Source organism: Ursus maritimus, unplaced genomic scaffold (assembly GCF_017311325.1).
Source record: "Ursus maritimus isolate PB19 unplaced genomic scaffold, ASM1731132v1 scaffold_11, whole genome shotgun sequence".
Classification (NCBI taxonomy): Eukaryota; Metazoa; Chordata; class Mammalia; order Carnivora; family Ursidae; genus Ursus; species Ursus maritimus.
In genome coordinates this window covers 31,350,915-31,364,559 of record NW_024423453.1, presented here as the reverse complement: position 1 = coordinate 31,364,559, position 13,645 = coordinate 31,350,915, and the positions used below count along the sequence as shown (strand labels likewise).

The 13,645-nt window shown below is 40.2% G+C and overlaps 1 protein-coding gene across 1 annotated transcript in view; it reads left to right on the top strand.

Annotated features, from left to right (window-relative positions):
* The window catches only part of RNF150 (ring finger protein 150), a 261,431-nt gene that overhangs the window by 142,013 nt on the left and 105,773 nt on the right, over nt 1–13,645 (top strand). The window contains exon 2 of the mRNA XM_008685424.2: nt 10,905–11,155. Within this exon, the coding sequence (XP_008683646.2) occupies nt 10,905–11,155 (251 nt within the window). The remainder of the gene's footprint in view (nt 1–10,904; nt 11,156–13,645) is intronic.

Here is a 13,645-nt window from a genome sequence, read left to right as displayed (position 1 = left end):
TTCGTTGCTATTGAGTGTCTGCTTGACTATAATGGTAAATCTCCACTTAAAGGACCTGTGCATAATTAAAATGTACTTTGGTAACATCCAGCGTTTGACATATTTCAAGTTTTCAGCAACGGACTAGGGGAGCACAGATCCGCCAGTTTTTAGCCAACAACTCAGATAAACCTTTAGTATTTTGTGCTTAAGGGACTTCTGGAGGAATCATGTCTGTTGATGTGCACTACAAGTTGTCTGCTTGGTTCCCAAATGACACATTTCATAGTCCTTAATTAGTCCTACTGTGACTTTGTTTTTATCCCCTGAAAACTATTTTTATAGTTCAGACTAAGACTGAATTCCAAAAAACATCCTTCCCATCCCCAACAAGTATAGTCACACATGGGTTTCAGGAAAGGTACATGGCTCAGGATAGTGCTAACCTCTCTCTGGAGTAGAAGAGCTAATAACACACTGGCTCCATTTGGAATGGCCACTCATTTGTGGCTTAGGATGGCCTTGGAATCATATGTGCAAAGCAGACAGTAGTAATCATGCTTCATGTGGACATTCTTACCTGATATGTACACAGATGAAAACACTAAGGGAGAATATTAATGTGAATTCAGATAAAGTAAAATTATAGACCACCTAAGAAATTACATGGAAATATAATGAGGTTCAGTGACAGTGGCTTGGGATTCAGAAGACCCGGATTTTTTTGCACACACACACACATACATTTTGGGGGGATAACTACCTGGTTATGTCGTATGGAAGCGAAGGGCAGAAACTCAACCCAAACTGTCTTTAGCAAGATACCTGTAAAGTCCAAAGAGATTCTAACTTCAGGTATGGCTTGATCAAGGCTCTCAGATCATGTCATCACTTTATTTCTGCCCTGATTTTTTGGCTCTCCTCCGTCTGTGCCAGCTCTATCCCTAGTCTTTTCCCCTTGTGGTGCTAAGGTGACTGCCACAGCATAGCCTCCCAGATGTTTCTGTTTAAGATCAGCAGAAAAAGAGGGCATTTGCTTTTCTCTTACCTCAAAATAAAAGTCCTATGTGCCTTGCCCACAGCTGACAAGTGATGTCACTGGTTGGGCACAGTTGCACTTACAGGATTAGGCCTTTGGAGCAGAGGGGACACGTCCTGCATTGTGCTAAGAAGAGGATGGGGCGGGGCAGTCCCATTTGTGTATTTGGCAGTAGTAAAACCTTAATGATTCTAATAAAACTTGACATCTATATCATGGTTTTTATATGGCAGGCCTTGTGCTTACGTGCGTCACTGTGAGTTACCTCATTTAATAACAGGACAGGAGATTTACCTCTGGTGGGTGTTTTTTCTCAGGGACTCCTGCAGTAAGATCACTAACTGAGAATGTGGGTGGGAAGAGGCACAGGAGATTTGGGGAGAGATGTAAAGATCTGAGGTCATCATTTGGACAAAGGGAGAGCGGGTCCAGAACAGAGTAGGATAGGCAGTGTTAGGTGTTCATTTGTGGAAAGGGATCGTAAATTTGAAGTGAAAACAGATGACTTGTGAGATTTTTCTCTTAGCAGTGCTCACGTGATAAAGTGGAGGCATAGAAAAGCACATTTTGTAGGACACGTTCTGTGGAGAAATAGAAGAGCAAGGAGCTAAGGGTATTTTGGGAGGATTTCTGATAACGATGGCCCATGTGACCTATGCTGAGATTAGGATAGATGGGTAAGGACAGAAGTGAAGACGGGGGAGGGTTGATGGGCAGTAAGAAAAGTAGTGGAGGGGTCATGGGTAAGGAGGTATCTGTGCAAAAAGAGCTAGAAGAAGAGGCAAGAGGCATTGGGAAAGTGACATCCTTGAAACTGGGATTTCAGAGGTAGTGCAGTTTCCTAGTAGTGACAAGGTCCAGGGTAAGAATATGTGTCTTGAGAAGGACTAGAGGACAAGGAAGATGAATGGGGAAGAGAAGAGCAAACAACCGAGAGGCCAGAGTAGTGGGTGGCATATCCGTGTGAATACTGAAATGCCAGCCCAAGGAGGATGAACGTTATGAGCCAGGAGCTAAAGGGGGTGGTAAAAGAGATGAACAGGAGATTGGTAGGCAAGGCAAGGAGATGAGAGACAGGGTTGGAAACACAGGTGGAGGGAATCTCAAAGACAAGTGGCTTTCAAAGGAGGATGGGAAGGGGCTGGGAATAGCAGTCTAGAAGTAGCAGAATAGAGCCTGGACACCAGCCTGTCTTCTGGCTCTGAGGTATGAGGAGTGTGGTTTGATAAAAATAAATAAAAATTAAAACACCTTTCCCCTTCATGATAGTGCAGAGAAACTAGTGTCCTTGTCAGGTAGCCAGATCAATCAAAGCAAAGAGGCAAAGGAACCACCCTAAGAAGAGATGGAAGCTAGCTAGTAGGAGGTTTGTTGACAAGAGACTCAAGTTTCCAAGAGTCATAGAGGGAGGTTTGAGAAGCAGGCTGTGGGTAGGGGATGGAGTTCGGTCAGAGGATGTGCAGAGCCACAGGGACCTGGGAGATAATTCCTGACTGGGCTGAGGGGGGACTTCTGCAGTGCCTCAGAGGAAGGGGACAGGGCCCCTGAGAGGAGGGTGAGCAGTCTGCAGTATTGCTGGGAACCTGCCTGATGGGAGAGAGAGGCACTGCTTGTGCATGGGGCCATCTGAGCTTATTCACGTCTCTCCTTAATCTCCCGGAGGAACTGAACGAGGGTCCCTGCCTTGGTTTTCCCACAGAAAATATGACTGGGCAGAGTAGCTGATTCCACTGGGGAAATAGGAACTCACAGGCAGAGATAAGGAGCTGTCTGGGGAGTACCACCATTATTAAGGAAAGTACAAAGTGAGCAGATACCAGCTGAGAAAGAATGATTGAACAGATGGACCACAAATATTAAGTAAGAGAAGCTTCTATTCAGTGGAAGTTATTTAAAGGAGGAAAAAAAAAAGGAGCCGGAAGTTGTTGTTTGTTTTTTTAAAGGAAACATTTAGTATGAAAAATTCAAAGGTTTAAATAAAGACCACAATAAATAAGATAAAGTACAGAATGGATACAACTAAAGACAAATTCATGAGCTGGAAGATGAGCTTGAGAGATTCTTCCATGGTCTGCCAGAACAGATAAAGAGAAATTATAGAAGACACAGTGAAATACCTCTATATACCTATTAGAAGGGCTAAAAGAAAAAAAAAAAAACTGGTAATTCCAAGTACTGGAAAGGATGCTGAGAAACTGGATCACACGTTGCCAGGGGGGATGTAAAATGATACATCCGCTCTGGGAAGCAATTTGGCAATTTCTTTTACAAACTAAATATGCAGCTACCATACAACCTAACAATCTCACTCCTCGGCATTCATCTCAGAGACATGAAAACTCACATTCACACAAACACTTGTGAGCCAATGATTATAGCAGCTTTATTCTTAATAGCCCCAAACTGGAAATAACCCGTATGTCCAACAATGGGTGAATAGTTTACCTGTGGTTAAATACCATAGAATACCATTCATTGGTAAAAAGAAATGAATTACTGATACATGCCACAGCTTGGATCAATGTTAAGGGCATTATGCTGAGCCCAACAACAACAACAAAAAAGCCAATATCGAAGTGTTACATATTGTGTGATGCCACTTATATAGCATTCTAGAAATGATAAAATTCTAGAGATGGAGAATAGGTAAGTGGACGTCAGAGGTTAGGGCAGGGAAAGGAGAGGGGGAGGCAGTGCTTTTTGGTGATGGAATATTTCAGTATTTTAATTGTGGTAGTGATAAGAATGACTCTACATGTGCGATAAAATGTCATGGATTTTTACACAAAGACCTTTCAAAACTCTGCACATGCCCAAACCGGTGAAGCCTAAGTCCTGTAATCTGGTTAATTATATTGTGCCAGTCAGTTTCCTGTTTTGATCGTGCCCTGTACTATGTGACATGCCACCATTGGGGACAGTTGGGAGATGTGTGCATGGGACCTCTGTGTGCTACATTTGCCACTATTAGTCTGTAATCATTTCAAAACAAAAAGGTTTTTTAAATGAGGGGGGAAAGTATTAAAATATAGCTAACAGAATGAATTCCATCAACAGGATAATAGGAATCACAGGGCAGAAAAAATACAGGAGGAAATATTTGAATAAAGTATGGACAGATGTTTTAGAAATAAAATAATGAAATACCTCAGATTGAAAGTGTTCGTGTATAGTAATTCCCCCTTATCTGCAGGGGAATGTTCCAGGACCCCCAGGGGATACATGAAAGCATGCAGAGTACCAAACCCTATATATATACTCTATTTTTTCCTACACATAACTATAATAAAGCTTAATTTAGAAATTGGACACAATAAGAGAGTAACAGCAGTAACTAATAATAAAATAGAAGAATTATAACACTTTACCGTAATAAAAGGTACGTGAATGTGGTCTCTCCCAAAATACCTTATTGTACTCTACTTTCCCTTCTTCTTGTGACAGTGTGAAATGATAGAATGCCTGCATGATGAAATGAAGCGTGGTGAATGGCGTAGGCATTGTGATGTAGCGTTAGGCTACTAGGGACCTTCTGATGATAGTCCGGAAGATCATGGGCTTCTGGTCTACAGTTAACTGCAGGTGAACTGAAACCATGGCTAACGGGGCATCAGTGGGCTACCAAACTAACTGAAGAATACTCATAAATAGACACAGTAACATCTAAAAACATCAAAGACTATTCTCAAATATAACTTCAAAAGGTCGCAAAGAGAACAGATCACTTACAAAGAACAAGCATCTTGATGACCCCAGACCCGTCCCGGCAACAACGGTGTAAGCAGACAGAACCATCATGAAGTCATATGTGCAGTTCACCAGAGAAACTCAACGTAACGAGCAGCAACTGACAGAACTTCAGAGGGAAAACAGCAACAGTGGTAGGAGACATTTTAACGCACCCCTTTCAGGCAATCAAGTAGACAAAAATAAGCAGAGATATGGAAAATCTAAATGTAACTAATAACCTTAATCAATGAGATATATATACCAAAGAACAGCTTTGAATACAATGTTTCTGAATACAATGGAGCATTTTTCCCCCAAAAAATGTATTAGATGATTAAGGAACACGAGCCTATGTTCCTTGACCATAATGAAATAATAAAATAATGATAATTACACATGGATAACTCAAAAATCACGCGTGTTTGGAAACTAAGTATATAACACTAATACTAAATAACCCTTGGGTTAAATTGAAATCTGCTTCAGAAATTTTTAATGTCTTTCGGAGAAACTTCATCGTATGGTTTTCTTCCTATGGGGCTGGTGTTTATTAGATGTGGGCTTCGATATTTTATGACTTCTGCTGCTATGATGTATAGATCATTTTTTCCATTACATTTTCTGGGCAGGTTCTATACTGTGTATAGAAAGCTCGTCATTTTTTATGTAGATCTTGAATCTTGTATTTCCTGAATGTTCTTTTAATTTCAAAAGCTAAATTATCTTGGCTTTTCTAGATGGTTATGTGAGTTCCTGAAATAATGAGAGCTTGCACTCTTTCTTTCTAGTATTTACATTCTAGTTCGTATGTCTCTTGGTGCCAGATATCACTTCTGCTTTAAATGTTGGCTCCTCCTGGTCTTACTTGCGATTTGAATTGGAAACCTTCTAATCTGTCCCCCATTTAATGTGCTACTTCTAGAAGATCCTTATCGCATTAAGGACATTGCCTTATACTGTTCTTAATAAGAATCAGGAATGGGTGCCATCCCCAACACATGGCTTCCTCCCCCAAGAAGCCGGCTGCTCCACATCTCTCTAGCTGAAGTCAGGGAAAAGGGAGACTGTCTGGAAGCAAATACTCAGTCCTTTGTGGATAAGACCCTGGAGTGGCAAGCGTCGTCTCCATTCACATCTCAGTGGCCAAATATTAATCACGCACCCACATCTAGCCGCAAGAGAGCCGAGGCACTAACACTCCGCTGGTCAGCCTGTGCCTATCTAACACACTCAGACTGTAGGTGAGAAAGAGACCAGATATTGAAGGACAGCTAGCTACACAAGATGATCATATGCTTTGTTCCTTTCACTTGTTATATATTAAAAAACATTAATATATTTTCTGATGTTAAATCACCCCCACATTCCTTAAATAAATCCCACTTGGTCATGAAGATTCTTTTACTGTATTTTTGGATTCTAGTTGTGAGCGCTTTACGATTTTTACATCTGTGTTTATTAAAAATATTTTTAAGTAAGTGGTAATATGATACTTTGCCGTTTTTAAGATCAGTTTACATACATTATGTCACAAGAACAGATGATAATCAGGAGCTGACTAAAAAACAAAAACATTAGATATTAAGTAGATGAATAGAAAATATCTCCAAAGGGAATACTGCGGCCTTCTCTTATTATTGCCTAAATTCTCAAAGGCCCTCTGTAGAGGATACAGAGATTTGAAAAAGGATTTTTGATCACAGGAACCTAGGAGGGATGTTATCACCCTCAGAGATGTGCAGGAAGGAACGGGGCTGCCGCTCTGTAAAATGCCTAACACTGTTGGCGTCCTAGACGTTGTCTTAATGCCGTGTTTGAACGACCTGGTTTTGAATTTCTAAGTCAAGGATTTTCTAGTTATTAAACATTTTTTAGCTTTCTGCACTCTTGTTTTGACCCTTTACTATCTGCATATACCAAATTAGATAATGGCAGTGGAGCTCTCTCCTGGGAAAGGGAGCGCTAAAAATACAGACTTCTCCTGCTGTTTGGCTGCCAGGTCATACGTGCGCTGGGCACACTTTGTCTCGCACGGCCAAAGAGCTTTTCCAGAATACACCATAATTATATAATAGCGATCACTCGGAGGGATGAAGTGCCTTTGGGAGGAAAATAAATGATCAGCTGACATAATTTTGCAAAAGAGGCACTCAATATTAAAGCATCTAGGTATCACGGTAAACACAGAATTGCCCAAATAGCAGGCAGGGCCTCTGTGGATTTTACCCCAACAAAAGAGGCTACCTGCTAACTTCTCTTCCCCTGAGTCTCAGAGCCTCCCATGTGTCCCAGATTAAATACTCAGGGCAGCATGTAAGTCTGAGATCACTTAGGCTTTCAGTGCATTCTTCCCCGCCCCCTCCTCACCCCTGCTTCTCTCCTTCCCTCTCTGCCACACACCCATAGAAGCAATTACACTATCATTTACCTGGGGAGAAGCTGCTGGCTTCTCCCTGATGCTGTGGCTGCACGTTTCAAAATGAAGCAAAGGTCAGGGAGTCATCTGATTACTTACCGTGGTGCACATGCCTCATTTGAACATATGAGACCCTGTGGTAGCTTTTGCCCTGGATTTTGTGCATTGATAAGACTGATCAGATAATTCATCCAGATCCACTTCACTGTACTGGTTTTGGATAACCTAAGTACCTAAATTCTTAAGGACTATTACTGTTGGGATAAATGCATACCATTTTTTATCATGTGCAGTAATCCATAGCCTAAAGTACATGGAGAAATATCCAAGAATCCCATCTATTTTTTGTGGTTTCTTTTTTACCATCATCAGCCCTAGAAAGATGAATAAAGTTGAGGTCTAGATGAATAGAACTGCTCCACTGCCATTTTCACTGTTTCTCCTTCCAAGCGTCTGTTCTCTATCGTGAAGGTACACCAGTAGTACGAACAATACGGGCAGTGTTAACTAAGCACTTAAGTTTAAATGCTTTGAAATAGTTAATTATACTTTACCCTATAGGAAGAGAAAGTGTTTTCTCAGGTCCCTAAAAATGAATGATGAGTGATTTAAATAAAACTTCATGGATATCCAAACTTTGGTTGCCTATTTTTATTTATTTTTTTGTTATATGCAACTAATGAATCATGGAACACTACATCAAAAACTAATGATGTACTATGTGTTGGCTAATTGAATTTAAATTAAAAAAAACAAAGATTTTATTTATTTATTTATTTATTTATTTATTTATTTATTTATTTGAGAGCATGAGCAGGAGGAGGGGCAGAGGGACAAGCAGACTCCCCACTGAGCGCAGAGCTGGGCATGGGGCTCGATCCCAGGACCCTGAGTTCATGACCTGAGCCAAAGTCAGGCACTTAACCCAATGAGCCACCCAGGTGCCCCTGGTTGCCTGTTTTTAAAATGCTGAGCTGGGGTTTGACTCTTCACTGTTAGGTTGTATGGTCTTTTAAGGATAAGCAGAGAGTAGGAAAATTGTATGGAGAATTATCGAAGACAGAGTTAAGCTGCCAGAGAATTAAGATGTTAAAAGCTGCGCAACTGGGGGGTGCCTGGGTGGCGCAGTCGTTAAGCGTCTGCCTTCTGCTCAGGGCGTGATTCCAGAGTCCTGGGATCGAGCTCCGCATGGGGCTCCCTGCTCAGTGGGGAGCCTGCTTCTCCCTCTCCCACTCCCCCTGCTTGTGTTCCCTCTCTCACTGGCTGTGTCTCTGTCAAATAAATAAATAAAATCTTAAAAAAAAAAAAAGCTGCACAACTAAAGCAGCCTACAGCAGGTTCAGCCAAAGAAAGGTCAGCCTTACTGTAAAACACAGTCCAAAAGTAGATCTAAACGTATCTGAGAATTTAGGGGGAAAATAAACTGCATTCTGTCTCCTCTCTGCCCATCACATTATAAGAGCTCAATACATACTGTTTTGTTACTAAATCACATTCGGGTTAAGATTTAAATGTAAAACATAAAACCATGTTTTGAGAAGCAATCTTCGATGAGTCTTTCTATCATCTTGAGTGGAGAAGAGCTTTCTAAGCAGAGAATCAAAACCGGAAGCCATAAAGGAATACATTAATAAAATTAGACTACTAAGAATTGTAAAAGCCTATCATGGTGGGCATAGCATCAGGGTGCCTGGGTAGCGCAGTCGTTAAGCGTCTGCCTTCGGCTCAGGGCGTGATCCCGGCGTTCTGGGATCGAGCCCCACATCGGGCTCCTCCGCTGGGAGCCTGCTTCTTCCTCTCCCACTCCCCCTGCTTGTGTTCCCTCTCTCGCTGGCTGTCTCTATCTCTGTCGAATAAATAAATAAAATCTTTAAAAAAAAAAAAGTGACATGGTGGGCATAGCATCGTGTATAGAATTGAATTGTCAGGTCACTATGTCATACATCTGAAACGAGTACAGCCCTGGATGGCCACCATACTTCAATAAAAATAAATAATAAAATAAAAAGGACTGGACTAGGAATGAAAAGTGTAGAATGCGTGCAAGTCTGAGCACACAAAGTCTCATAAATAACCCCAAGGTCCCATCGTCAGAAGTCTAGTTCTAGAGTCCTGAATAGACATGCTTTAAAAATATAAATAAGGAAGTAAATTAAATGAAAAATTATTATTCTACCACTACTTAAATACCTATAAAATAACTACAGCTCTGGAAAAGCCTCACCAGGCCAGATTAGTCCAGTATACACAGAAGATTGTATTTCTGTAGAGACAAAACCTGTCAGCAGCCTTAATCCCTCACAAAACCTCAGACCACAAGCAGCCATTAGCCAAAGTAAACATGAAAAGAGAAGGAGCATCAGAATTGTCAGTAAATTCTGCAGAATTGAAATTCAAGCCATCAGTTTCAGTAATTCCCAGAAATAACAGCTAAATCTAGATACTCTGTGGCTTTGTGATTTTACAATTGGGCCAACACAAAAGTCTTGGGAATTTTTAAAAATACGTAATTGATGTAGCACACTTAGATATCCTCGTACGTAGTTAGCTTTTCAAGTATTTACTCAGTGAAATACCAGCAAGGAATTTAGGATTGAAAACTTGCATAGAGATCAAGGTCAAGTGAAAGCCCTAAGTAGCCTCTAAGAGCTTGCAACACTCTGAGCAAATGTAATCTGGTAGGTCATCCAGCTGACCTCAGCACGCTAATAAGGCCAGCCCGGAGCAGCGATAGCCCTGTTTAATTTTGCCCTGAATCTGCAACATCCTAATTGCAAATTTGCTCCCTTTAATTTGCAGTGACCCCCCAGGTGATGGGCTATTTGCGTATGGAAGTAGGGCTCAAGAAGAGCTTTGTGGGCATGAATTGGGATGATACCAGAGAACCTGTCCTGGTGAAATCGAAATCAATATTCTAGTTCAAGTATCAGCCACATGGCATGTTGAGTTGGTATCATACCCTCACTAAAGACGCCCTGTAGAGGCTGTGCCTCCTGCGGCATCCTAAAGAATAGGGACAATGATCCAGGGTAATTCCGATCCCCCAAAATTGCTACTTTGGCCGCACACTCTCCAATAATAGGCATGGGGGTAGGAATATTTGAAAGTTGACGTAAAATAATTTTGAAATTATCTGTGCAGTCTCCATCTTCCCTCTTTGCTGAGTATGAGGAGACCCAAGCTGTTTACATTGAATTAGATAAAATAAGCAGGAAATAGTTCTGAGACCACAATATTATGTTTACAGATCATTAGAGCTTGTCAAGAAACCCATTTGGGGTTACTTTGGGTACTCAGTGTAGGAGAAAATTGCCTTACAAATGACAGAGATCTTATTTGAGTATTCCTAGTGTTGTGAGGGGGAAGGGAGGGTTCGCAGGTGGACGGCACAGAATTGGGCATTTTACCCTTCTCCTACGGGGTAGAAGGTGCCTCTTCCCCTCCTTGGGGGTCTGTGAAGTGCCCCAGAGAGCTGTAAACTGGGCTGGGGGGGAAGGGTCATTAATTCAATTTAGGTTCTTTTTTATATACAAGGTAGCTGAAAGAGGTTGAGAATTTGACCCCGTTTCTGGCTGTGAAATCTTAGAATTAGAGTTGGCTATTAGATCTGGCATAGAATTGTCAAAAGTAGGGTCATTATATGGCTCCGAGTCACTTTGTCTAGACATTTCACTATGATTTTCTCCCTCTCTCTCTTCTCCCCTCATCCTTGTTACCCCCTCCTTGCCCCTGTCACAACAGGTGTAGAAGACATTGTGGCAATAATGATTCCTGAGCCCAAAGGGAAGGAGATAGTAAGCCTGCTGGAAAGGAACATCACGGTGACCATGTACATCACCATCGGAACCCGGAACTTGCAGAAATACGTGAGCCGCACTTCGGTTGTGTTTGTCTCCATCTCCTTCATCGTCCTCATGATCATATCCCTCGCATGGCTGGTCTTTTATTACATCCAGAGGTTTCGATATGCAAATGCCAGGGACAGGAACCAGGTGAGTAGCAAAAAGCTTTTTAAAAAAAAATTAAAAATTATTAAAAAAGTAATACATATTAACTATATAAACTTTGGGAATCACGGAAAATACCACGGTAAAACCAAAATTACCTGTTATCCCCCCACTCAAGATAAACATTGTTCCCATTTGCCATATAGTTTTTCAGCTCTTTTCCAAATACACGTATCGATGTTTTACTAGTATTGTTCTGTGGCATGAGGTGCTTTGTCCCACATTTTTTGGACAGTTATTTATTTAGGCACATAATAAAGGGAGAAAGGGGAGTGAGCTGAGATTGTGCTCATGCGGCAACGTTGTGTGGGAAGAGACAGGATTTTCTGGCGAATGGAAGAAGAAAAGGAGATTAAAAAATAAAAGCTGTTTTATTTTTTTTTATTTATTTTTTTTTAAAGATTTTTTATTTATTTATTCGACAGAGATAGAGACAGCCAGCGAGAGAGGGAACACAAGCAGGGGGCGTGGGAGAGGAAGAAGCAGGCTCATAGCGGAGGAGCCTGATGTGGGGCTCGATCCCAGAACGCCGGGATCACGCCCTGAGGCGAAGGCAGACGCTTAACCGCTGTGCCACCCAGGCGCCCCAAAAGCTGTTTTAAAAAGCAATTAATTTTGGAACAGATTATATATATATATGTATATATATATATATATGATGAAATGCAAAAGATATAAAATGGTGTGCAGTTAAAAGTAATTGTCTTCCCGTGCCTGTCTCTCAGTTATCCAGCCATCTTCCTGGAATAGCTTCTCTTCCAGGGATATTTTATGTGCTTACAAACACACATTTTTTAACAAATGATAGCACACTTAATTCTGTACCCTTATTTCTCACTTCTTGGAATTATTCATCTCCACACTCAATCCAAGCTGCCTTCTCATTTTTAATGACTGTCTAACATTTCATTTCCTGCATATTTCACATGTATTAAACCAGTTTCTCTTACCAACATGTTTTCTCTTACCAAAACAACAACAACAAAAAGGTACATGTGGTACTGAGCACATTTGTGTGTATACCTCTAAGGTAAATTCTGGAAGTTTAATAGGTAGGGCAGTGATATATATATATATAAACCTATGATAGATACTGCCCAAAGTCTGCCAAAAACGTTGAATCAATTTTTACATTAACCAATAATATACTAATATTGTTTATATTAATGTAAACATTAGGATAATACTTACACTTAAATATACATTAATACACTAATAATACTGTTTTCCCATTTCCTTAGCAAAAGAATGTTAAAGCTTGGTGCATGCAATTTGATGTAAAAATGGTATCACATTTTTCTTATCACAAGTAATGTTGGACATCTTTTCAAGTAAAATAGAAAAAGAGAATTTTTTTCTCTGGAGTACCTGCTTATATTATCTGACCACATTTCGGTTGAGTTGTTGGTCATTTTCTTCTCATGTGTGTAAGTCAAAGAATTGGAGAGAAGACTATTAGTCAAAGGAGTTAACTGACATAAGATTCAATTTTATTTTCCCAATTTGTAATTGCCTTTGATTTATCTCTGGTGCTTTTTGCCATGCAGAAGTTTGTGGGTTTTACATAACTGAATTTATCTTTTTATATAACTCCTAAGATTTGTATAATAAGATCTTCTATAGACCAAGACCTTAGAAAAACATTCTCTCATATTTCCATCCACTACTTTTTATTTCACTTTTATGATTAAGTCTTTACAGAGAATTTATCTCAGTGTAAAAAATCAGATAGAGAGCCAACATTATTTGAGATGGCCTACCTACCAGTTTTTATAACTCATATTTGTTCAATAATTAATCTTCCCCCCTCATATGCAGTATCCCCATTCAGCATATATTAAATACCCATATGTAGGGCACTGGATGGCTCAGTCACTGAGCATCTGCCGTCGGCTCAGGTCATGATCCCAGGGTCCTGGTATTGAGTCCCACGTCCGGCTCCCTGCTCCACAGGGAGTCTGCTTCTCCCTCTACCCCTCCCCCCACTCATTCTCTCAAACTCTCTCTCTCACTCTCTCACAAATAAATAAATTAAATATTTAATAAAATAAATAAATAAATACCATACGTATTTGGTTCTATTTCTGTGACCTCGAAACTGTACCATAATCTATCTATTCATACTCTAGTACCATACTACTTTGAGTACTTTAGCACTATAATATTGTCTCATATCTGTTCATGCTAATCTTCCTTTATTGCTCTGCCTTCACGTTTTATGTCTATTTTTATATAAATTTAGAATCACTTTTATCTGTTTTTTAAGTTTATAGAATAATTTATAACCTTAAGTTGTTGAATCTTCCTTAGTATATGTTTGCCCTTATTCAGTGATTCTGTTTGTCCCCTAATAGCATTTTTAAATATTCTTATTTAATCATACACATTTTTATGTTTATTCCTAGGTATTTAATAATTGTGTTGCTATTATAGATGAAATATCCTCTTTCATATAGGAAGGATTTCGATTTTTGT